The sequence below is a fragment of the Anomalospiza imberbis genome, chromosome 3 (assembly GCF_031753505.1).
Source record: "Anomalospiza imberbis isolate Cuckoo-Finch-1a 21T00152 chromosome 3, ASM3175350v1, whole genome shotgun sequence".
Taxonomy (NCBI): Eukaryota; Metazoa; Chordata; class Aves; order Passeriformes; family Viduidae; genus Anomalospiza; species Anomalospiza imberbis.
This window is the reverse complement of record NC_089683.1, coordinates 58,456,429-58,481,171: the sequence shown is the minus strand read 5'-3', so window position 1 is coordinate 58,481,171 and position 24,743 is coordinate 58,456,429. Positions and strand designations below refer to the sequence as shown.

Below are 24,743 nucleotides of genomic sequence, written 5' to 3'. Positions count from 1 at the left end.
GCAGAAAATAGATGGCTAATCTGCACTGCAAGAACTGTGTTAGTTGGGTTACATTAAAAATTCCTGACAGAGATGAGTCTCCTAACAAGAAAAACTACACACAGTTAAACCATTTCCTTAAATGACATACATTGTACTGACAAAAGGATGGTTATAATTATTTCCCCTGGTCTAAAATGCAGCTACTCAACTAATTTTGTTCATTAGGTGTAGAAACAATTCCTAATATCCCAATGCCAGAAAACCAGCTTAGCCTACAGAACAATGGAGATCAATTTCTTCATCTTTTCAGCTCATACAGCCTATACAAAAGCTCACACACCATGGATCTCCTTCACCTGTCAGACCACCAAACCTACTAGCAACAAAAATGTGAAAGCTCAGATCTCCTTGGGGATGACCACTCACCTACCATGAACATATCCCAACAGCAAGGCAAGGAAGAGTAGGGAAGTCAAGGCAAGAAAAAGCAGAGCCATTTCACTATTGCTGCTGGGCCCTTATATCAGTTTTCCCAGTGATCACTTTTACATTCCTACAGTGCTGTCTGAAAGACAGGTGAGACTTGGATAAACTATGTGCACATTTATAACAGGAGGAGGACAGAGTCCTGGAAGAAAAGCTTGGAGACTCAGAGGTACAATGTTCTGGGAAGAAGCTACTGCAGCTGTCACACTTGCCACCAAGCCTTCTCACCAGCATAAATCCAAAGTGGAAGTGTTAGAAATGGCAGCTGTGCTAATAAAACAGATTTACAGCATTGACATAAACTCTTGGTTTACTACAGTTGTTCCCATGTGAAATAGGGTTCCACACCTTCAGGGAACAATTCCCACACATTGCCTAGGACACGCAACTCCCAGATCCCCATGGCTTCCACTCCTCTGAGAGTGTGTCAGCAGTGTTGCAGGGAGCAGTGAGCAAAGTGCTCTTCAGTACAGCAACTCTGCTCTTACTTTTCAAAAATGCTGAGAAATTTGAAAACTCACAAAAAATCTTAGCACTTTGAGCCTAATTAACATCACTAGAGCTGCTGAGGTTTTGACTATAGCGATAAAAAAATCTGCTATGCCACTCCAGATTTCAACTGAACTCATCCAAGAGGACACACTTACAGGACTTGAGAGTGGATCAAGTTCCTCCCACTGCTCAAGTGACCTTTTACTCAGATGAGCAGACACTTCCATCCTCCTATTAACACTTATATCATCAGCAGCATGCTCATTTACAATGTAAAATATCAGACAAAATGCTGCCTCTAATCCAAGTACGTGCAGATCGAAGTAAAACCCAAAACCTAGGGACTGATCCTGTCATCAACAGCATCACACCTAACTAAGAATGTGCTCAGATGTGTGTACCACTATCTCAAACAGTCTGAACAGTCCTTTCAAAAAGTCATAAAAGTGGGGAAGAAATCCTAATCAAATACCTCTAGAAACTCAGGAGGGAAAGCCAGCACATAAAAACTAAAAGCACCGTAATGCCACTTAATGAGACATAGATACATTTTTATTACAATTTCAGGTGCATGGATTGTAACCTAAGAAACAAACAAACCCAAAAATCTGAAGAAGAGATAGAGTAATATTTTAGATTCACATGATAAGTTGGGTGTCCCAAATTCATCAGATGAATGCTTATCACTCCCTGCGACACAGGTGACACGTCTCAGGTGTCAGTATCGAAGGTCTGAAGTTTGGCAACATTACACTCAATACAGCCATCTTTCTACAGATTCTAACAGGCCTTGAATCCAACAGTATTAGAAACTGCATTATTGCTGGATTCAAGTATTGCAGTCCAAATAAAGGTGATTTACAGCTGAATTATGAGCTGCTAGTAATACAAATAAACCATAGCTAAGGTGATTTTTATCCAGTTTCAGAGACAGCACAGAGGAGAATCCCACACAAATGCCAACACAGAAGTAAACAAGTGCAGCATGAAAAAGAGGCCAAAAAGCCTGCCAGATATCTGCCAGAAACACACTGGTTTTCCTAAGTAGCCCACTCAGTTAAATTAAAAATTATATCACTTTTTCAACATTTTCCAGTAGAATGAGACAGATCATCAAACACTAAGCGACTTGACTTCAAATGCCCATCGACTCTCTTTATTTTGTATTTAGACTGCAAAACTGAAATGGGAGTCAAACCATTCAGGGGAAAAAAATTGCCAAGTAGACTGGTTAAATACACTCTGTAAACTTTCTGCCACGTGCTCACATAGCAGAACTCAGAGAGTTGTGCTGAACTACAATGGACATGTTTTTAAGATCTCAGCTATTCGAGATGGGTCTTCAAGATTAGGTTCTGTTCAGATGCTTTAATCTAAGTACTGGAACAGCAGCAGACAGTCAGCTTTCAGCTCCATTAAAATTACAAGTTGTTGGGTTTTGGGGTTGGTTTGTTGGGTTTTTTAAAGACTTCACTAGTCTTAAAAACCTGTGCTTTTCAAATGCAGTTTAATTTGGGTAAATAAATTAATATTCATGAGCTATTTGATGCAAAGACTCAAGCCGTGCCTATCAAGACATCCATTAATTTCAGTGGGAGATGGCTAAGTCAGACAGACTCAAAAAAACTGGTCTAATCCTTTATCAATTTAGATCCTGTAGAAGTAACAACTGCCTGAGATAGCTGCAATCATCTGTGGATCTACAAACCAGACAAGATACAAGACTCCTCCTCCCCATCAGCACACCTGCTGTCAAGATGTAAAGTTCACAGTTTGGGCCTTTTTTTCCATAGTATATCTTATTTAATTACCATGGAAACAACATCCCAGATACAGCTAGGCCCCTAAATGCTTGCTTAAATAAATACCCTAAAAAAAGGTAATAATCATCTGGACCTAATTCAGACAGCTGGCATTGTAGCATATGCTGTTCCCCATGAACAACAAAAAGTGCAGTGGAGGGCAGCAGGAGCAGGGCTCCAGGACAGGAGGTGCAAAGGAACCCCCTTTACCTATTGCAGGCCAAACATCTTCCCACAAGGTCTTTCAACAACAACGACAAAGTTTCTCTCTGAAAATGGTTCTGTCCATGCCACTGCTCCACTTAGCAGATGAATCCCAGCTGTCCCTGGACTGATCCCCTGCCTGGAGAAATCACATCCAAGGGCCTCTTGTAGAAGACAGCATCCCTGCTCCATGCCAACAGCTCTGACTTAGTAACTTCTGCAAGACCGACAATTTTTTCCATGTATTGCGGACATACATGTATTTCCAGGTATGTCTGTTGGTGTATTTCTTTATGCAGTTTTATAAGCACCCACGGATTATTCTACAGTATGCCTTGGATTTGGATAAAACGAGGCCTTGCTACAGCCACCTTCCCTCCGCACTCCACCACAACCAGATCTGCCACTGTGGGAAGCTGCAGATGTGAGTTTTACATACGGCAGCTATATCATCCCTTAAAAAGGCAATACCTGCTTCAAATAACCTGCGTCCAGCTGAACAGACCGCAAGCAGACCCAGCCTCTCCACGTTTGTACGCTGAATCACTCTTTTTGACAACTGAACTTGTAACCTCCCGTCTGACAGCTCAGCCACGGCGTGCCCAGGACAGTTTCACAGAGATCGGTCCCACGCCGCCCCTTCCCGACGCACTGGAGCGAAACTTGCTATAAATGACACCTGGAGAGCAGCCAGGGTGACGCGGAGCAGGGCACCGGCTCTCAGAGTTCGTGCCTGATAGGCCCGGGACACCGCGTCCCGCCGCTGCCGGCCCGTCCCCGTCTCCCACATCCCGGGCGACTCTCGGGAAGCGCCGGGACGCACCTGCGCCCGTCACTCCTCCCCGGCAGCAAGCGCGAGGGCAGCACCCGGCGGCATCCATCCCTCGATCCCACACCCGCCGCCAAGCACCGCTCGCCGGGAGCCGCTCGGGGCCCGGGGCCCCCCGGTGGCGACACCGAGCAGCCTCTGCCGCCACGGCGAGGCCGGACGGGCGCCGGGAAGGCGGCGGCGGGCGCGGCACAGCACCGCCCCATCCCATCCCACCCCAGCCCCGCACGCCGCCACGATCCCCGTTATCCCGCAGCGCTGGAGGCGGAGGGGGTTGCAGGGGGGCTACACCGGCCTCTGCCGCCCGGGAGTTTTAAAGGGGCAGCGCGCCTCTCTCGGACGGGAGCAGCGGCTTTGCCCCGGGGGTGCCCGGAAGGCGGGAGGGCCGCTCCCGTTCCCGGTGCCGGCGGTGGGGCGGGCGCGGAGGGAGGGGCGGGGGCTGGGTGTCTCCCGCTGCCGCCACAGCGCTCGCCGCCTCCCCTCCCCCACGGCGGGGGCTCCTCGCCGCAGCCTCTGTGCTCCGCTCCCGGTCATGTGACCCGAACGTAACCGGACAGGAAAAGCCGCCGCCGCCGCCGCCGCGCTGACTCCGTTGTTGCTGCTGCCGGGCGCGGAGACGGCGGCGGCCCCCGCGCGGCGCCACCCGGCGGCCCCCACGCCCCCCAGGTGAGCGAGCACCGGCCGCGCCGCGCCCGCCCCGCGGGGCAGCCCGGCCGCGCCGCCCGCACGTGCGCCCGGCCCCGTCGCGCCGGCCGCGGCCCGGGCTGAGGCGGCGACGGCGGCGGGGGCGCGGCGGGGCCTGCTCGGCCCTACCTCCGCATTGTGTGTGAGGGGCTCCCCGGGCCCCGCCGGGTCCGAGCGGGCCGAGGGGGTTGCGGGGCGGGAGGTGGAACTGCCCGGTGAATCCCCGCCGGACCGGACCGGGCCGGGCCGGGCCGGGCCGGGCGGCTCCATCCGGGACACGGTACGGGGGGGATGGGTGCGCACCGAGGGGAGGGCCGGGGCGAGCCGGAGGGGAGTGGGTGGGTCGCGGAGAGAGAGGAAGAGAGAGAGGGGGCCGGGGGAGCCGGTGCCGCCCGGCGCGGGGCTCGGCTCGGCCGGTTGAGGCCCGCGCTGCCTCCCTCCCGCCCCCTTCGGCGGCGGCGGTGGTGGCGGCAGCAGCAGCAGCAGCGGGATCCGGCGCGCGCGGGGCGGGGCGGCCCCGCCTGTCCCCCGCCCCCCCCCCCCGGCGGGTTGGGCTGGGCCGGCCCTGGCGGCGGCGGCGGCGGCGGCGGCTCTTCCCGTCTCGCGCGCCCTGGCGGCTCCGCTCGCGCTGCGTCTCGCGCGCCGTCTCCGTCCCGTCCGTGCGCGCGTGGCGTGCGCCGGGGGGGGCGGCGGGCGGGGCCGGCGGGAGGAGGGCGGGGCGGGGCGGGGCGCAGCCAGTGAGAGCGGCGCGCGGCCGCCCGGCCTTCCGCCCCGGCGGCCAATGGGAGGGCGCCGTCCGCTCCCGCACCGGGGCCGAGCGTGCTCCGGGCATGGAGCGGGCGCGCGGCCGGACACGCCCCCGGCTCGGACAAGGCGGGAGCGCCCGGGCCGGGGGCGGGCGGCAGGGAAGGCGCATCACGGGTCCCCGCTCGCCGTCCGGGCTGAGGGCGAGGGCCGAGCGGGCAGCCGCCGCCGCCGCGGGAGGTGCGGCGCGTCTGTGAGCGGCCGGGGCCGCGCCGGTGCCCTCTGCCGTCGGAGCGGGAGCGGCACCGCGGGCTCCTTGCTGTCGAGGTTCTCTGCCCAGGGTGCGAGGGCAGAGCGGGAAGCGCCGTGCCCGAGCAGTTCCCTGCCAGCCCTGTTGGCTGCCCGTACCCGGCCCGCTCCCGCGGTGCGGTACCGGCGCTTCCCCGGTGTTATCCTGGGCTTGTGCCGCCCCCTTTTCCCTGCGGTGTCTCCGGAGCGAGCACCCTGCCCGAACGGGCTCGGCCCCGCGTGGCTTCTCAGCCAGCGCTGAAAAGATTTGGTAACTTCCAAAGCCGCGGCGGAGCGGGGCCCCGCCAGGGAAGCGCTGTCCCCATGGGGTTTCAGGGCACAAGTGTTTCACACACTTGTTGAGTCGGTCAGCACTGAAATACGGCATTGCCGGTGTTAATCACCACTTCATTTAGCTAAGGGTAAAATTCCTGAGCGCACGCATACCTGTAATGTGCAAAGTGCTTTCCTCGCTCTTTTCATCTGCCCTGTCATTTCCTTGGAGTGTAATTACTGCAGTGCTTTTAGCTAGAGCGTTTAGATATCATCCAGATACATGCAAAACACTATGTTGTGCACATGTATCATTTTTTTAAAGTTCAAATCAGGTCTGTACGGAAGGGCTTGCTGTTTGGGGTAAGAGTGAAGCTCCAAACTAAACACACTTGAGATGGTAATAACTAGAAAGAATGCTTGTCTGGCTTGGAGTGCCTTCACATTGGTGGTTTGCTCCGATTGGCAAGTTTTGTTGTCCAAGTGCAAACCAGACTGAATTCAAAAAATGTAGAACACATTAATAATCAAAATTAAAGGTAAAAAAAAAAAAAAATTAGCATTTTCTGTAACGTCACCCGCATGGGGTATCTTGCAGGATTAAATAACACCAAACATGATTTTTGTTCCTGTTGACAGCAAGTATTCCCTCTTGTGGAGAGAGAGAATCTTAGCATATTGTATGTACAAACTAAGTTATCCAATCATTAGCTTAGGGAGGAGAATATGTACCTAAAGAGAGCTGAAACCTGACTTATTTTTCTCTAATTTACTGTAAGAAAATAATCAGCTGTATCTTACACTGTATTTCTTCCTTTCTCTTTACGCCCCTGTCTCCAGTGAGTTCTGATCTCATGTGAATGCAAAGGAATGCATTTGGTCAGCCTGGTTATTGCTTTAAATATGAGGGAGTTCTTCCCTGTCCGGCAAGTAGAAATACTCACTTTTCCAGTGACTAAACATACTGGCATATGTGGAATACGTTTCTGTTCTCTTTCCCAAAAAGCCATGCTCTTAGTGTATAAAAGAAACTGGCTGCTTGAACCTGTCTTAAATTCCCATAACTTGCTGTTAACTTTAGAGGGGAAAACACCCAAGACTTTTTATAAATGTTTTGATCCACTTCTAGTTTCACATTCTCTTTCTGCTTTGTTCTGTTTCTGTTCTGGGCATTACATGGCCAGGAATTTTGTTGGCTTCTCTTGCTGTTATGTATGTTTATGTACAGATTTACATTGCTTCATACTTTCACTTTTGCCCAAAGCTCTCTTTGCTTTGATTAAGTTTGTTTCCACTTGCTGATCTTACTAGCCCTATATCCATCCATCCATCCATCCAACCATGGGTAACTGTCCTGATGTGTTTTCCTGTCTATTTTTTTTCCCCCAAAGTTACTAATTTTTGCTTCCAAGACTGGCCTTGAATCCTTAAGAAAAAGTTTATAGCTCTTAGATAGTTCTTTGTGGGCAGCCTCCAGCAGCTGGTACAAGGAGGTGCCCAGGAGGCGAGGGGCTGTAGAAGCCCTGGCCTAGGGGGGCTCGGGTCAATGCCACATTTCACCGTCGGTTATCCTACCTGGTGGGTGGCCAATGGCCAGCCATGGACAAAACTGCACCTCTCACCCTTGAGTTTCTTGATTTTTTCTAGGCAGCCATGAGGCATGCAGAATTCTTAAAAATGCTGTTGTGGCTGGTCTCAATAAATAGATAAATAGTTATTAGGTGAAAAGGTTGGCCCCTCCTGTATTGATAGTCCAGAGGGCTTGCCAATACCTAGAATGAATTCACTGTTTGAACCTGGGAAGATTCAGGTATGTATCTGGTATTTCCCAGGAGAGGGCATAACCATGACAAATGTTCAGTTATTTAATGCTGGGCTTGGATTCAGCTGGATGGACCCATAACTTCTAGGTAAAAGATGTACAGAGACACTGAAAAATCCAGATTAAATGTATCTGTCTTGTCTTTTATTGGGTTGTGTCACTCCCACTTGTGTGGGTGAGAGTGACTGACATCAGAAAGGAAAATCAGTTTTCCTATTTGAGCTGACAAGTGGCAACCAAAGCACTTTCTTTTTCCCACTCTGTTTAGATGTTTTTACTACTTGTTAATATATCTTCCTCTTCCTTAGCTATTTTTATTTCTGTATCCAAGTACCCACACCATGCCTTTCCAGAACACTTTGGTCCTGGTTCTCCTTTGCTCTTTAAGCCTTGGCAAATCACTCACACCTTTGTGAATATCATTTCCCATCATGAAAGAGAAATCCTTGCCTATGTGTGAGGTATGTTTTATACAGTAACTTGGGATTAAGATGTGTTACTAAAGTATGGCATCTGGATATTGGAGAAAATATCTGCTAAGAGACAACTACTGTTGCATCTGTGCATCTACTGTTCAGTTTTACATGCAAGTCATTTGCTTTTCAGAGTGTAAAAAAATGGATTTGGCCAACCATGGACTTATTCTGCTACAGCAGCTAAATGCTCAGAGAGAGTTCGGTTTCCTGTGTGACTGCACAGTTGCCATTGGGGATGTCTACTTCAAGGCACACAAATCTGTCCTTGCTTCTTTCTCCAACTACTTCAAGATGTTGTTTGTTCATCAAACCAGGTAACTCTAAAAAGGTTCACCGTTTAAATGTTGTTCAGTTAACTAAGCTAAGGAAGTCTAGCAACAAAATGTTCCTTTTGCTTCTTGTTATGACATAAAGAGCATGGAATCCAGTCTTAACTGCAAACTAGAACCTCACTTTCAAACATATTAAAGTTGAACTGTGATTCATTAACACTAATTTTATAATTTAGCACAAGTTCTTTGTCCTTAAAAAGCATAGAAAATTGAACTTTTATAATTGAATACTTCAAAGATCCTGTCTTTTCTCCTGCACTCTCCTTCCCCCAGTCACTATCTTCTGCTCTGTCTTGACACTCTTGTTGATTTTTGTGTAATGTTACATACAATTCAATAAGTACTTGCTAGGAGGTTTTGAGAGATAAACTTACAAAAGATGTATATGTGTTTCATTTCTTTGTAGTTTATTGTCAATTAAATAATAGAATACTACATAATGGTGAAAAATAAAGGGGTTTGTGGTTCTTTTCTTTCAGTGTTTTTCTGGGTTTTTTTTGTACCACAGGCTTACATTGAGGAGATTGAAAAGATCACCAAATTGTGAGACCACTTTAAAGATTTTTTGTCTTTTTCCAAAATATTTGAACTCGAAAAGATTATGTTAAGTGATTCAAACTTAACTCTTTGGCTAAGAGTTCTCAGCCAGAAGTGAACTGCTAGGACAGAAGTGCATTTGCACTTCTGAAACAGGACTGCAAGCAGATGTTATCAGTCTTGATGCACCAACAAGAGCACATAGTCATCTTTGGCAGACAGCATTGCGAAGTTTATTTTTGAGTCATATATCTGTCAAAAGCAGTCACAGAGAGAGCTCAAGAAAGCATGCACCTCAAGAAATGGAAGAATTGGCTATAATTTTCTCCTCAGCTTGGTACCTACTGTAGTTAGAGCATTCAGACCACAGCACACAGTCATGTCCATTTCTGAATTTCTGTGGTTTATTTATGTTTGTTTTTAATAGAGGAGCTACAAATACTTACGAAAAATAATCAGAATCCCAGTTCCTGTCCTGTTAGCTAATTGACCTCACAAAGATGTTCCCTGTTTTCTTTCTTCTTCTTTGAACCTTGCCTTACCTCCTGCACAGAGATACAACCTTAGCTAGGGCAATGAATGGTAGCTGTCTCAGTCCAGAGCATCGTAAAGGCACACTCTGAGCTGGAGGGTGGTGTTGGTTTCAGTCCTGTTGGGCTGAAGAGGGCATCACAGCCAAAGCATCTCCCTTTGAGTGCCCTAATCAAGGGACTGCTAGGCTGACCAGGCAGTCCACTGGTCCTGCTGTTTCTTCCTCCCTATTCAAGGAAAAAAAGCTGCTGTTCTGCTGTGTAAAGAACCTGGATTCCACAGGTTACACCTGTTGCATCAGATCCCCGGGTGAATTCATACCCTGTCCAGCATGGTTTCTGGATCATATTGCACTTGGGACAGTGGAATACCACCCATTTGCAGAACTGTAGCTGTAAACTCTAGTAGGACATATAAGCCCAGCAGGCAAGTGCCAGATTAATTAGGTGTTTTCAGAGCTAAATACTAAGAAAAGTTTATTGGACTGTGAATTTAGAATCCCGTGCTAGCAGGTTGTAATTTAGCTACAGATGTGTTTGAATCCAGCCAAGAAAAGGGGGAAAATGTCTTTGCAGTTTACAAAATATATTAATATGTGACAACACATTTACAACATAACAGCAGTTTAAAATGGTATAGGTCGTTAAACAGCAGTTTAAAATGGTAACTGGCTTTTCTTTCAAGCCAGTTACTTCACTGAGGAAAGTCATCTTTCAAGTAGCTCCTAAGATTAGCTCTGTCACAGTAAAGCATTTCCCTTAATATTTATTGCAGATTCTGTCTTTTGAATTTAAGTAGAAACCTCCTATTTTTATCAAGGCTTGAATAACATAGAACTGAAAAAAATATTTCCCTTATGTCTTACTTATAATTTGTTTCACCTTTCAGTGAATGTGTCCGTTTGAAAGCAACCGACATACAGCCAGATATCTTCAGTTATCTGTTGCATTTGATGTACACTGGGAAGATGGCACCACAACTCATTGACCCAGTTCGACTAGAACAGGGAATAAAGTTTCTGCATGCATATCCACTAATTCAAGAAGCCAGCCTTGCAAGTCAGGGAACTTTTTCTCACCCGGATCAAGTCTTTCCATTAGCATCTTCATTATATGGCATTCAGATTGCAGATCACCAGATAAGACATCCCACTAAGGTTACGTCGGCGACTGACAAACTCGGGCGTGAACCACGGCCTCAGACATCACGAATGAACCAGGAGCAGGCTTCTGAAGGCTCACAGCTCTCACAGTTGGGTGCAAATCTGCCACAAGTGACCCGGACAAATATGTCTGCTTCTGACCCATTGCCATCTTCTCTATCTCCAGAATTGGTATCTGCTGCTGGTAATAATTCACCTTCAGGAGAAGAGGCCAATATGGAAGCATCTTCTTCAGATGAACAGCCTGCCTCTCTCACAATAGCACATGTCAAGCCAAGCATTATGAAAAGGAATGGAAGCTTCCCAAAATACTATGCCTGTCACCTCTGTGGTCGTCGGTTCAACCTGCGCAGCAGCTTGCGGGAGCACCTGCAGATCCACACGGGAGTTCCCTTCACATCTAGCCAGCAGGGAGAAAGTAATATTTCCTTGTCGCTCTGTAACAACACAGCTGATAAAGATGCCATGGAAGTGCCTGAAGCGGGGATGATTAGTGATAGTGAGCTGCAGCAGATCTCAGACTCCCCAATAATTGATGGGCAGCAGCAGTCAGAGACACCTCCCCCCTCCGATATTGCAGATATTGACAACCTGGAGCAGGCAGATCAAGAGAGGGAGGTAAAGAGACGGAAATACGAATGTTCCATCTGTGGTCGCAAATTTATTCAGAAAAGCCACTGGAGGGAGCACATGTACATACACACGGGCAAGCCCTTCAAGTGCAGCACTTGTGATAAAAGCTTTTGTAGGGCTAACCAGGCTGCCAGACACGTGTGCCTAAATCAGAGCATGGACACGTACACGATGGTGGATAAACAGACTCTGGAGCTCTGTACTTTTGAGGAAGGCAGTCAAATGGACAACATGCTAGTACAGACCAACAAGCCCTACAAATGTAACTTGTGTGACAAAACTTTTTCAACTCCCAATGAAGTAGTCAAACATTCGTGCCAAAATCAAAACTCTGTTTTTACACTAGAAGAAGATCGCTCCATTCTGTTAGGTGGCGGGGACACAGAAGCCACAGAGACTGATAACACAGTGTTAGCCTCCATCAAAAAGGAGCAGGAAGCAGTGTTGTTAGACTGAATGTGAAATCTATATCAATTTTTTAAAGTTTCTTTACTCATTTTTTATTAAATCAATTTTTTCCTCCCTCTACCTCTTACCTCACTTACCCCTGCCATCTTTTCCAGCAACCTCCTTCCCACCCTTTGTCTTCAGCAACCAGAACTGTACTGGCACATTAGGAAATTGGACTTTGCCTCTCCCACCAAAACAAACAAAAAGCTCTTGCATCAAACCTCAACAAAATTGATTTTAATACAAAGGAACATGTGAAAAAACAATCCAGCTAACTATGTTGATAGTATTAGTTATTCCAAATTTAATAGATTTTAAACAAAATTTAGATTGCTTAAAAGTGTATTTAGATACAATGATGAGTGTAATAAGAAACAAAGTATCAGTTTGGTAAGCAAAGGATATATGTATTTTAGTTTCCCTGGTAGAAGGCATTTTGAGATCTGGCAGATTAAACACCGTGCTCTTTACAAGTCCGCATGCAAGTTGATTAAAGCTATAACCTAAGCCCTCAGAACTTTTCCTCAAGGAATGCAGAAATCCCTGTTCATTGAGTTAAAAAGAGCTGAGGGTGTTGGTTTTCTTTTAGCCGTATGTTTTCCTTCAAGTATGCCTTTGGGTATCTGTTTCAGAGTCAAGCGAAGTTGTTACTTAGTCAAATTCTGACTTAAGTAGCTGTAATAGTAATGTGATGGCAATCTTTATATATATATATATAAATACTGTATATGTATAAAGATTTATATATCTATGAAGTGTCTGTGTGTATATTTGGTACAGGTAAATAAATGCACACATCCTTTTTAAGTAACTGGCCGTCTGCTCTCAGATTCAGCCTGGAATGTCTTTTAGTTGTTTGACAAAGCTACTCATTGCACAGGTTGCTTGTAACCAAATTTGGAACGTCCTGAGCTGTGTGCATTTTTATTGACCTGTCGAAGAGAAGCCAATAGGTAAGTGTTGTCACCCAAGCTACCAAGGGAACTAGAGAAGTGGCATACTGGTGAGCACTGCACCATCGTTAGTGCAGCACATGCTTGTGTTGTTAGCTATAGAGAGCTTTGAGTCATTCTGGATGAAAGAAGAGAGAAAAGCTTTATTCCCTTACTCAGGCAAGGAATGTCCATGATTTCATTTGGTCTAATGGTATGAGTTAAGAGGGAGGATAAGCGGTGTTCTAGCAACAGGTGATCATGGTTGTTTTAAAATTAATCTGTAGTGCTGGCTGGGAAATTCTGCTCTATGAGAGTCTTCTTATTTTGAAAGCCAAGGCAAAGCCTGCAAAAACTGAAAGGGTGAATTCTGTAGATTTAGTTACTGCTGATGTCAGGCAGTACTGCATCTTTGTGTTAAAAATCAAGTTGTTGATTTTTATTATTTTATATAGATGCCCAGATTTTTTGCTGGTAGCCTGAAAACCTAAACTGACAGCAGCAGTGCAGCCCACTGAGCAATTACTGGGCCAACAGAAGGTCTAAGTGGACAGAAAAAGTGCCCCATCATAAATGGAGACAGTGTGTGTTTGGGGGGAGGGGTGGGAGAGGGCAAGTCACAAACCACAGCTCTTCTCTGTGTATACGTTTAAACTGAGTATCATCTTTTTGTGTATAGTTAAGTTCTCAGATTTGTAAGTTTTTATACATCATTTCATTGAATAAAAATTGAATTAAATGGGATATGATTTATTGAGTTGAAGGTGAAAGGTTGTTGTTGGTGTTCGGTCTTCCTGGATGAGCTTTTGCTGAATCAGCTTAAAACCCAAGCAATGTATTCTGTTTATCAGACTAAAACATCCATCACACAGGTGAACAATGAGCTTACTAAAACTTAAGGTGGATTTAGCACAAATAGTCTCTACATATTAGATTTTTTTCCCAGCGTATTATAATGTGACCATTCTCGTAAAGTTTATTGTAAGTGATACTGATTTTATTATCTCTCTTATATTAGAGTAATAGGTTTAAAATTAATTGACTTCAAAGTATAGAAGTCTTTTGAGGTAAAAAAATAACATCCGACGGAATTCTTTTAGTGCTGCCCATTTTAAAACTTCTTTAGGATCTTCATCTACCAGTATAATTTCCTTAAATGTGGGTTTTATTTCATCTTCCTTAGTCCAAAATGCTCTCAGAATAGAAAAACAAAAGAATAAGCCTTTCCTAGTTCAGGGTAACGTCAGCTTTTGAGGTATCTGTGGTTTAGGGGATAGTCACAAGTTCATTTCCAAAATGACTGAAGCTGCTAAAGGTGCTACCACCTCAGCTGTTAGTTACTGCTTAGATGCTTTTTTTTTTTTTTTAATCCAGAGCTCCAGTCCAGGTGGCTGGTTGTGTAAGGGTGCACGTGGCCACAGCATTTATTGTGAGACATTATTTCTGCTCTCACTTCTCCACTGTTTGCACATCATGATGTTTGCTAGGTTACATGTTGAACGGACTCGAGCAAAAAACAACCACTCTTAAAAGAAGCTATTTTTCTGTCAAACCTGTTCCTTATTTTAGCTCTGCAGAAGGCTTTGAACAACTCACAGATTGTGCAGAGATGGAGATGAGCTGGGAAGAGCCTTACTGAAGCCAGTGTTGCTGCTGGCAATATCGGGGATGTAGATGGTGGGAAGTGGTGACTCCCACTTGGGCAGGTAGCTCCTCTGGAGGGCAGTGTGGCCTTGCAGGCTGGTGTGCTGCCCAGCAAGAAGGAGCAGGGTAGGGCAGGGAACAAGCAGCCGTGGAAGGAGTTTGTTATGATGGTCCTGCTGCTACAAGGAATGAGAAATTGCAGGCTCAGCAGAGATACTTTCACCTGTTAATATTTATTCTTATGAAATAACACTGTCAGGTAAAGAGAAAAAAAAAAATAAAGAGACTGTTCTAATATGTGTTGAGCTATGGTAATGGTTTCTTTTAAATACCCTTTTATTGTCTGATGCTCCATTGGGATGTTTGAGTCATTGCCTTTCAACTTCATGAACAGTTCTGTTCCTCTACAACAAATTAGAAACAGTATATTCTGGCTGTTAACAGTTGCATCAGGAATTTGGGAAATAGCACAAATGCTGCAGTTTTGCTCAAGCTTCCTTTTTAAACCCTCTGAATTATTACTGCTCATTCAGTCTGCTCACCTGCTGAAGTTGTGAATTTTCTACCAAATAAAAGCAGACATCTTGGCAGGAACTGCTGGGCTGGAACTTCAGCTCCATGTTTTTCCGAAGGAGTATCTTCAAAGTTAATTTCCTAGGCATGTCACTTGACATCTCTGCCTTGACTTCAAAAGTATCGAACACCTACAAATCTCTCTGCTCCAACAGAGGATTATTACTTCTGAAAGTGAAGTTTGCAGTCCATTGCAGTCAATATTTTTCCATCAAGTATCTTCTCCATCACCGGTCTGATAATCATTCTGCTGCAGCGGGGGAGATTTATCAGAAGATGCTTGTGTTACAAACACTGAATACTTAAAAATGTGTTCCTGTTTACACTGCAGAGCCTACAGTTGCTGTCTTGATGTTTAGAAAATATGGCTGACTCCTCAGCTCCAAATCCCATAAAATAACAGCCTCAGTCACAAAAAGTTGTCAGTTGCAAAACGAAAAAAAAAAAAAAAACAACAAAAAAAAACCCCAGATTTCATTCTGTTTACTTTAAATAATTTGTTTGACATTACAACGTATTTTACATCTTTTTTTAAAGGAGACTGGTTAGACCTGAGCAGGTGCTATGGTACCTGGTGGCATCACAGTCTCTCAATGTTTTTTTCCCAATCTGCTTAACTGGAGGATTGCCTTGTTTGGGTATTTTGCCTTTTTGGAGAGTGATACAATCTTTTAGATATCCTTGTCCCAAGCACATAATGATCAAACTGATTCATTCTTAACCAAGTTCAAGTTTTTCCTTGATTGTATTTCCACACCTTTTAATCTTAAAAAGTAAATACATATAAGGGAAGTTAATTTTGTAGTTTTCTAATTGATTCTCTTGTTTGTTGCTTCCCAAAAGGCAACAAGTGTTTTAAGATACTTCATAGTTATGAATGATTAGGAGTAACCGGGTTACTTAAAAAAAAAAAAATTAAAACCAATTAGATTCCTACTTCAAAACTGTAAATATTACACTGTCAATTACAGCAGCATACTTTGGTTAATGAAATCTAGGTGACAGACTACCAGTGGTGATGGAGGCTGGCTGTTCAAACAGCTGTTACTTTGAGACAGAGTGCTTCCATTTCTACAGCTCTAGTTTTGTTCACTTGTTTTTGTTTGTAAAAATGTCCATTGTTACTAGATAATGAAACCCACTCATACCAAAAGTAGAACAAAACAGAAAGAAGGAAGAAATCTTTTGTAACACCATTAATGTGTATTTGCCAAATTATCTGTGATCATCTCTAGAAAAAAGAAATTCACTGTCCTTAAATGTGGGCTTCTATCAAGTCTGCCATTAAGAAGGACATATTTAGATGAAATTTAGCCAAAACCACATAACACATTTCCTCTGCAGTACAGCCATGGTGCTGTCATGTTGGTGCATCCATGCTTTTGAACAGCTTACGTGTGCCAAGATGCAAGAGCTCAGTGTGGCCTTGGAGCAGCTGTCATTCCTTGAGGTGCCAGTGTTTTAGTGCCAAAGGAGCTGCCAGCAGGACTTCCTCATATTCAGTCCATGCCTATTGCCTTGGCCAAAGCTGAAGCCTTCCTGGAACCTTAGGAAATCTGCTCAGGGAGGAGAGAAACAGAGCCACAAAATGAAAGTTAACACAAGTGTTCACTTATTGTACTGCTCTGTGGAGTGTGGAGGAAGTACCCAGCACTCCAGCATGCCTCAGCACAGATCCACAGCCTGTATCCAGTCTGCTGACTGTGTCAGGACTCATTTTGAAGCTGCTCATAACACTTCTGGGCCCTGTTTCTGCTGCTGCCCTCTCATCTCCTGACTTGAGTCAGGCACCAAATACAGCAGCGATCTAGAACTCTGCTGCAAACGCAGCATGAGATAACGACAAGGACAGGCTTTAGGGCAGCCCTGAATATGGACACTGGCCACAGCCTCTCTATTGGTGTTATACTGCCAGCATGATCTTCCCATCCCAGCAGGAGCAGGCCTTTCCTGAGTGTCCTATAAAAGGGTAAAGTCTGGAAAATGTGGAAGGTCAGGTCCTTCCACCCCAACAGTAGTGCTCTAAGGATGTGAAGTGAAATAGTCACTCAAAACATGTGATTGGCAGCTGATGAGGAAATGAAGGGAAGCCCCATCACCAAACCAGCAGAATTCCAGCTGCTGGCACACAACTGTCCACAAACAAACATATACACAGAATATAGAGTAATGATTGCTCAATACCAACAGTCTTATTCTTTGATATGATTGCATTCTTACGCAGAATTAATTTTTTTTTATCTCGTTTTGAGGCACCTTTGCAATACTGATAAAAGAATGGGACCCAGAACAAGTCCTGATTTGTGCACAAGAACTGAAAAAGAACATTTGTAGAAACTTCATCCTTGTTCACTGAGTTTATTAACGTTCAAAATTTTCACGCCCTTTTTAATAAAACTGTAGTATGAGATTCATTTTAAAAAAACATACTACAGGCATGACTTGAAGGATGTAAATGTTGCTGTGCATCACTCTCCTGTCATATAGGAAATGTCTCAGACTAAAGGGCCACAATGTCACCAGTTTTTTTCTGAGTTTATCTGCTGCAAGTGAAGCAAAAGCAAAAATCAGCAGAAGAAATCAGCTGAAATATGGATCAGCTTTCATCTGTGTGCAGAGCTGTGCCACACAGAGTGGAAAGCCAACATGGTGAAACAGCAGCTCAGACTAAATGGGGAGGGTCTGAAAGAGCTGAGCAGTTACTCGGGAAGCAGCCACCTTAGCTGTGAAGCTGTGATCACTCCAGTCAGGACACCACCTTTCCTGTTTTGGGGTGGGGTTTGGGTTTTTTTGTTTTGCTTTGGGATTTTTTATGTTTTGCTTTGGGATTTTTTACATTATATTAACTGTTTCTCCTAGAAGAGCGGTACACTTGTCCCAGGGAATGGGAGCACTACCTTCAGTTCTTGTTAGCTAAAGGGTCAGAAATCTCTTCGCTTGGGATTTGCATTTGTGTCTTAAAAGAGCATACTAGGAATTTGGAAATGATGGCTGTATTAATGCTTTTTCCAGCTTTCCCCCCACCATAGATAGCTCCTTTTTCTTCTTAAGGAGATGTTTTGTGCTTCTAAAAAGAAGTTGACCTGCAAAAATTAAAAGTCATCAATTCCTGTAACAGTGGTAGACCCATGAGAAAATCATCTAGTGCTGCAGTGTCATAGAAAACATCTCCCTACTGCAAGGGAGTGTGAGCTGATGGTTTACTCTACATCTGGCCATGCTGGTGGGCTCCCTCAGAGTGCTTACAGGAGCTGAGGTTTTGCATGGTGAGAGGAAAAAAGCGCAGCTGCTGCTGCCAAGAGGATTTATTTGCTCTATCATGCAGCTGCCAGTAGTGGTACTCCCTTGCAGAGCCACACCTCCGTGGTGACTCTTACATGAGGAATGAGCACATTTATTTCCTATTGCTGTCAAGGAACATGATTAAACATAGCTCCGAGAGCTGGGAAATAGAGATACAATGACAGTGGCACTTAGCACTGATGTCTCTGCTGCTGAGCATAACCAGGGTTTCCAAAGTAGTGACACTCCAGGCTTCAAGAGGTCTCCTGTACAGAGCTGAACTGCTCTGCCTGAAGTGAAGCAGGCAGTTTTGCAGAAGTGCCAGCCTGTAAAGTGCTATAGTCAAGGGCAGTTCCTCAGTCTGTGTTTAAAACCTACCAGCTGGGTGGCAAAATTCTTTCAGTGTCTGATGGGATCAAGAAGATGCATTTCTTGGTATCGTCCTGCAGCAGGAAATGTGTTAAGATTACACGGGCAAGTTGCTCGAGCTCTCAGAAACCCAAAGGAGATCCCAGGGAATTCAAGCATCTGCAGAAGCAATGGTTAGGTCCAGGAATGACCACTTCCTCTGACAGGGACTTTGATGGCAGTCACTCACTGCAGCAGCCATGCTGGGTCTGTCAAGAAGGCCACAACCCCAGCACTCTCAGACCAGTTCGTGTCCTGGCCATGCTCCCCCTCAGCTTCTCGTGCTCCTCCTCACTGGCAGAGCAAGGGAAACTGGAATGTCCTTGACTTGGGGTAAGCACTATTCAGAACAACTACATCATCACTGTGTTATCAACATTATTCACACACTGAGTACGAACACATGGCACTGTAGCAGCTGCTAGGGAGGCAATTAACTCTATCCTAGCCAGAACCAGGACAAGGATTAGGGTTAGGGTTCGGAGAGAAACAGAGTGGTAACCTCTCACCAGAATGGGGCTGCAAAAGAGCTGCTGAAGGAAGAGGGAAGCTATAGAAAGTCAGTGTAACTACTGGTGGAGAGTGCAGGCACAGGACACTGCCTGTTCTGCTGGAATGACACCAAACAAGTATTTCAACCACTGCAGCCACTAAACAGAATGTGATTTTCTCCCCTTCTCACTCAGTCTTCTCTAATTTCAGCTTCATTTTTTCCTTTCATTTGAGAACATGTGCAGGACACGCCCCTGTTTCTGTCCTATCTCATGATAGGAAAAGGGAGAAGGAGGCAGAGGAATCTTTGATGTCCTCCATGAGGGGAGTGGGTTGAAATATCTTCCATGATCTTGGCTCTGTTGTGCAGACCATGGCATGGAGCACGCATGTAGCTACACTGAGCATTAAAGATACTGCTTTTTATGGCCATGTCAAAAGATAAGGTCTTCAAAGAGTAACTGTCAGCGACCTTGAATGAAGCCTCATGGATAAAGCTCCTGACTCTGCCACAACCTTGCCAGTTGCTCTCTAAGACTGGCATCTCTCTGGCACATGGATGCCCAGTGTATCCGACAGAAAGAAGAGAATTATGAAAGTTTTATTAACTACAACTTACTCTCTCCAGATTATCTTATTTTCCCAAGCAGTTTTTAGAGATGGAGATTAAAAAGTCTCAGTTAAGCAAATGCAGAAAATAGTCTAGGGAGAAACTACATCTACCACCTTTTCTGATGCAGATTTCACTGAAGTGTGAAAAGCTTTGGGAGTGAGGCAACCCATGCTTACCACAGAAATAAACACTCATGCTCTTCGCTTTTCAAAAAGCTTTATTGGAGGGTAAATGCACTTACCTTCATGATTACCGCGCTGCACAGCTTCATGACCTTCCTCTGAAATCATAATCTCTGGCTTCTTATTCAAAATATTTTTTCTTTTCATAATTATTTTATAGCAAGCTTATTGTCGCATATGACTGCATTCCTACATTCTATTTGGAAGCCAAAGTGGCTTGATGTTGCATGTGTCCAGGCAGTCACTGTTGTTCTAGTCTGCAGCCATATCCCTTCTCTCCCACCTGGCTGTATAGTGAGGGGCGCCACATAGGGCAGATGAGTCCCAGTGACTGAAACACATTTATGGTTTTCTTCAACAGTGCTAGGGCCTTCTTATGTTGTGGGATCCATTCCCAGATTGCATTTTTCTTTAGCAAATTATGGAGTAGTCAGATTATTATACTTAATCCTGGAATATGCCTCCTCCTAAAGTCTCTGGCACAGCACATAACTAATTTCTTTTTCTGGGACAGGGATAACCTTTGGATTTCTTGTAGCACCTGTTTGTCTCCCACCCGTCCATCTGACTCCCCAGAAGATGAATTAGTGACTGGGCTCTTGCTCCTGTTCTGCTGGTTTCTCTACCCCAGCTGAGTGTGGCTGTGTTGTCCCAAGTGCTCATAGTCTTTACAGGTTTTGTGAAGCATCCTCCTCCTCCGTCACTGATGCACTGCCTCACAGTGACCTCTTGTGGAAATTTTAACATTTCCAGCTCTTCGGGCAATGTAGCATGAGCTATACATATGCTAGGACTACGGTTTAAGCTTTGGAATAGACAAGTAAATGTATAGTCAAGTCCCTGACAGGTGAAAGCAAACCTTATCTGATCTGCCCCCAGTGCTGGGGTCATGAAAAACGTTTCTTTCACGTTGATAGTTGCACCTATCGTTAAGAGGACTGACCACTGTATCAGCTATACTGGGAAAAGATGCAGTGAGTGGTTTGGCAGCAACTGTTGGGCCTCCATAACCTGCTGTTAGTTGCTACTTGCCATGCAGTTGCCTAAGAGACCACATCCCTAAAACCCTCTGCCTTGGTCATTACTTTTTTGGAAGCTGTACTTTGTCATCACCATCCCTGGGTATGGATCCCAGGGGATTATTATAAAGAGAGAAACTCAGCTAACTGATGTAAAACAGGTGTTGCCTGTACATTTAACTGACTTAAAGTTTGCTCTTTGTCTAAGTACATTTTCCACAACCACTTATACTCGGTGCTTCTCTATTTCCCCAGTTTGCTTTCTCCTTTCCACATAGAGACATGCTGGGTCTTTTCCTTCTCCATTACCTTTCTTTTCACTGAGGTTCTGCTCTGGTTTTTACCATTTGTGGTATGTACTGGGTGTATCTGCAAACAGGCTGAATGTCTATGAAGGCATTGCCACTTCACCTTGGCTAATGACTCCAGTGCTCGCTCAGCTTCCCTTGCATCACACTGCAGGTGTTACCTCCATCACCCCAGGAAGCAGGAGAGCCTCGGCAGCCCAGTTTCTGCTGGATCTGCTGCCAAAGGCTTTTGGGATAAGCCTGGTGTATCCTTGCCTCCCAGCTCAGAAGCCCGGTCTACACCTTTCCTGTGGCTTGCAGCTCACTCTGAAGACTTTGAGGCTCCAAAAACAGCAGCGATCTAGAACTGAGCTTGCATTTTCCCTTCAGAGCCCACTAAAGCAGCTCATCATTTCACATGTGTGTTTTGTGCAAATATATCACTAATGCAAGCTAACACTGTCCTGCTTTTTACTCTTCAACAGCTGCCAGAGCTGGGTGGAATGTCAGCTAGCTGGGAAGAAAACCGCTAGAAGTGTCTGCCTTTGCCACACCGATGTCTCCACCTTTGGGGGTGTTATGAAGCAGGAGATAAGGTTCTACGCACACGGAAGGTGCAGCCTGGGTCGATTTTTCCTTTCGGTTTGTTTTTGAGAGAAGCCCCAGCTGAGCCTCCTCCCGGCCGAGCGTGCAGCGGCGGTGTGCAGGGACAGCACTAGATGGTGCCGTCACACCAGTGCAGTCACCCGGGCCCTCCGCGGGGCAGCCGGCAGCATCCCCGGACAGCATCCCCGGGCAGCGTCCCCGGGCAGCATCCCCGGGCAGCGTCCCCGGGCAGCATCCCCGGGCAGCATCCCCGGGCAGCATCCCCCGGGCAGCATCCCCGGGCAGCATCCCCCGGCAGCATCCCCCGGCACATCCCTGGGCAGCATCCCCGGGCAGCATCCCCGGGCAGCGTCCCCGGGCAGCATCCCCCGGCACATCTCTGGGCAGCATCCCCCGGCACATCCCCGGGAAGCATCCCCCGGCACATCCCCGGGCAGCATCCCTGGGCAGCATCCCCGGGCAGCATCCCCGGGCAGCGTCCCCCGGCACATCCCCGGGCAGCATCCCCCGGCAGCATCCCCCGGCACATCCCTGGGCAGCATCCCCGGGCAGCATCCCCCGGCAGCATCTCCCGGCACATCCCCGCACCCAGCGGCTGCACTTGGAAAGCCAAAGAAAGGGGCAGGAGGGACCCCGGCAGCCCCGTCCCGCAGAGGGCTTGTCCCGGAGAGCAGAGCTTTTTGCATGGGTGGGCTGCAGAGCACTCAAAGGTGCCAAATCTCGAAGGTGGCAGGGGCGGGTACACCAGGGAAAATACGCCTCGAAAGGATATTTTGTGTCCCCCACACAGCAGCAGCGCTGCCAGGAGGGACCCGTGAGCTGATAAGCAGGTGGCAGAGAAATTTCAGCGCAGCGGAAACACAGGCACATCCCTGCACACCGTGTTCCAGCCGCACCAGGGAAGTGCAAGGCCAAGGGGAAGCAATTGTTTGAGCTTCAGTGCAGCTGCTGAAATTCCCTGTCCCCGGGTTCAGAGAGGGGACAGAGCCTGAGCACATCCTTGCCAGAGGGAGGGTGCACGTATGCACACACGTGTGCGTGTGCGCACGAAATACACACACGTGTGCTCCTCCAGTCCACAGCGCTGACTTAAGAAGGGCTGAGAAATATTAATTCTCCCAGCACCACCAGTAATACTCCCTCTGTTTAGTCTTCCTCCTCTCTGCTTAAAAGCCAGACAATCTTCTCACTTTAGGGAGACTCTGTTCTCATAGTTTGGTTACATTTTGAGATTGCAACGGAATTAGAAAGAGCTGCAGATTTCTCCCTGGAACACTAAAACAATCTAACCTCAGCACTGCTCACTTGACAGTCTATTTTAGGCTCTTCTAAGTTGAGGAATCATTAATATTTCAGTCTAGCCCATTTAAAATTCAAACATAACCTAAACTTTGGTCTTTGTGCTATATTTAGAGTAGAAGCCAGGTAGAGAGTTTTGGTGTCTCCCTTAAGAAAATTGGTAATGAGCAGGAAAATTGATCTTTACACTTCATTATTAGTTAACCATACACTTCCATGTTTCTTATTTATAGCAAATTTTTAAAAACCTTCTTACCTGTCTTTCCTCTTGCAGAAAGTACTAATTTCACACTATCTTATTAGCTTATCTTTAAAATGAAGATACTCTTACTTCAAATGTTCATATGTATGTATGAAAATATTCTTTAAAGAGCACTTCATCCTTGAGAAGCCACAGTGGCCATATTATCTGCATTCCTGCAAACAGGTCACAAATTCATGTTCAATAAAAGCACTCATTTTTTTTCAACTCATTTAAATCTTTTTCTGGACTTGCAGATTGTGGAGCCTCCCTGATTTTTTTCCTAATTCCAAGTTTGTCATAATAAACATTCTGTTTCCAGTAGCAGCAATCTTACATCACTTGATGCATGTTGGTCTCTGTTCCTGCAGTCCTCCAGCTGTGCTCTTCTGCTTCCTTGCTTCTTGTCAGTGCCACCCACCACCACTTTCCTGCTAATTTTACTTTGTCTCTCAATGGGAAAAAAATCATTACCTTTCCTAGTTTACAATTCAAAATTCAAGTATTATTTTTTCAGTGATATGCCAAGGTTCCTGGTTTCTGTGGTACAGTATAGAAGTATAGCAGGTTGCTTTGTCATAGCACATCATCACTGTGTTCCCTGTACATTGGTGAAAACTGAAAGTAGGATTTTGAGAAGTTTTAAGCAAAATCATCTCATCTGCTTAGATTGTTAGGTTTGATGCTGCCCAAGTGATCCAAGCTCTCAGTTGGAAAGAGAAAATAAAATGTGATGCCTCTTTTATCAGAAAAATAAATAACTAATAACAGGAACGTCCAGAGCCTTGAGATGCTTCAAGGGATATTTTCAGAAAGAAGTATTTTATCTGTTCTCTTCATGAGCAACTGTTGCCTATGAGTGAAAGAAAACAAAATAGTAATTTCAACATAGTCAAAACACTGCCATGATTAATATGAGCCCAGAATGAATATGAGCCTACTTCTACCATCTGGTGCCAATAATGGCTAAAGGGATTTGTCTGTTTGTTTGGAATTTTAAAATTAAATATGCTTTTGTATGAGGAACTGTAAGCAATATGCCCAGCCTTTGCCACATCATTCATACTGATGCAGGTTCCCCCCTTGCATCTGTGAGGCATTAACTGGCTCTGCTGTAAGGAGGAGAGAGGATGTATGAGCTGGAATCCAATTGCAGGATCAAGACAGATTTTGCAAAAATCCAATAAAAGCATTTTCCCAGCAGGGAGACTTATGCCAAAGAAAATAATGCTATTTTCAAGATTATTCAGCAAATACTCTAGTTTAGAAGAGTTCATGTCAGCTCCAGAATAATGGACAGGTCATATTTGTCCTTCAAATTCTTAATCATGCTCATGAAATGAAAATATTATCTGGGAGATTAAAAAATAAATGTAATTGGGCTAAGAAAAAAATCCTCTGAATAAATATTGTTTCCCCCTTGCTCCATCTTCACCTA

The 24,743-nt window shown here is 45.6% G+C and overlaps 1 protein-coding gene across 2 annotated transcripts; it reads left to right on the top strand.

The window, feature by feature from the left end:
- The first annotated feature begins 3,921 nt into the window (after window positions 1-3,921).
- Window positions 3,922-13,429, top strand: ZBTB2 (zinc finger and BTB domain containing 2). 2 transcript variants are annotated; one of them, XM_068184601.1, is made up of 3 exons: window positions 3,922-4,461; window positions 8,213-8,396; window positions 10,371-13,429. In XM_068184601.1, the coding sequence occupies exons 2-3, from the start codon at window positions 8,224-8,226 to the stop codon at window positions 11,731-11,733; spliced, it is 1,536 nt and encodes a 511-aa protein (XP_068040702.1). In that variant the 5' UTR covers window positions 3,922-4,461; window positions 8,213-8,223; the 3' UTR covers window positions 11,734-13,429. The 2 variants fall into 2 exon arrangements, with proteins under 2 accessions (XP_068040702.1, XP_068040701.1); XM_068184600.1 differs by lacking the exon at window positions 3,922-4,461 and having other exon boundaries at window positions 8,199-8,396.
- The last annotated feature ends 11,314 nt before the right edge of the window (window positions 13,430-24,743 follow it).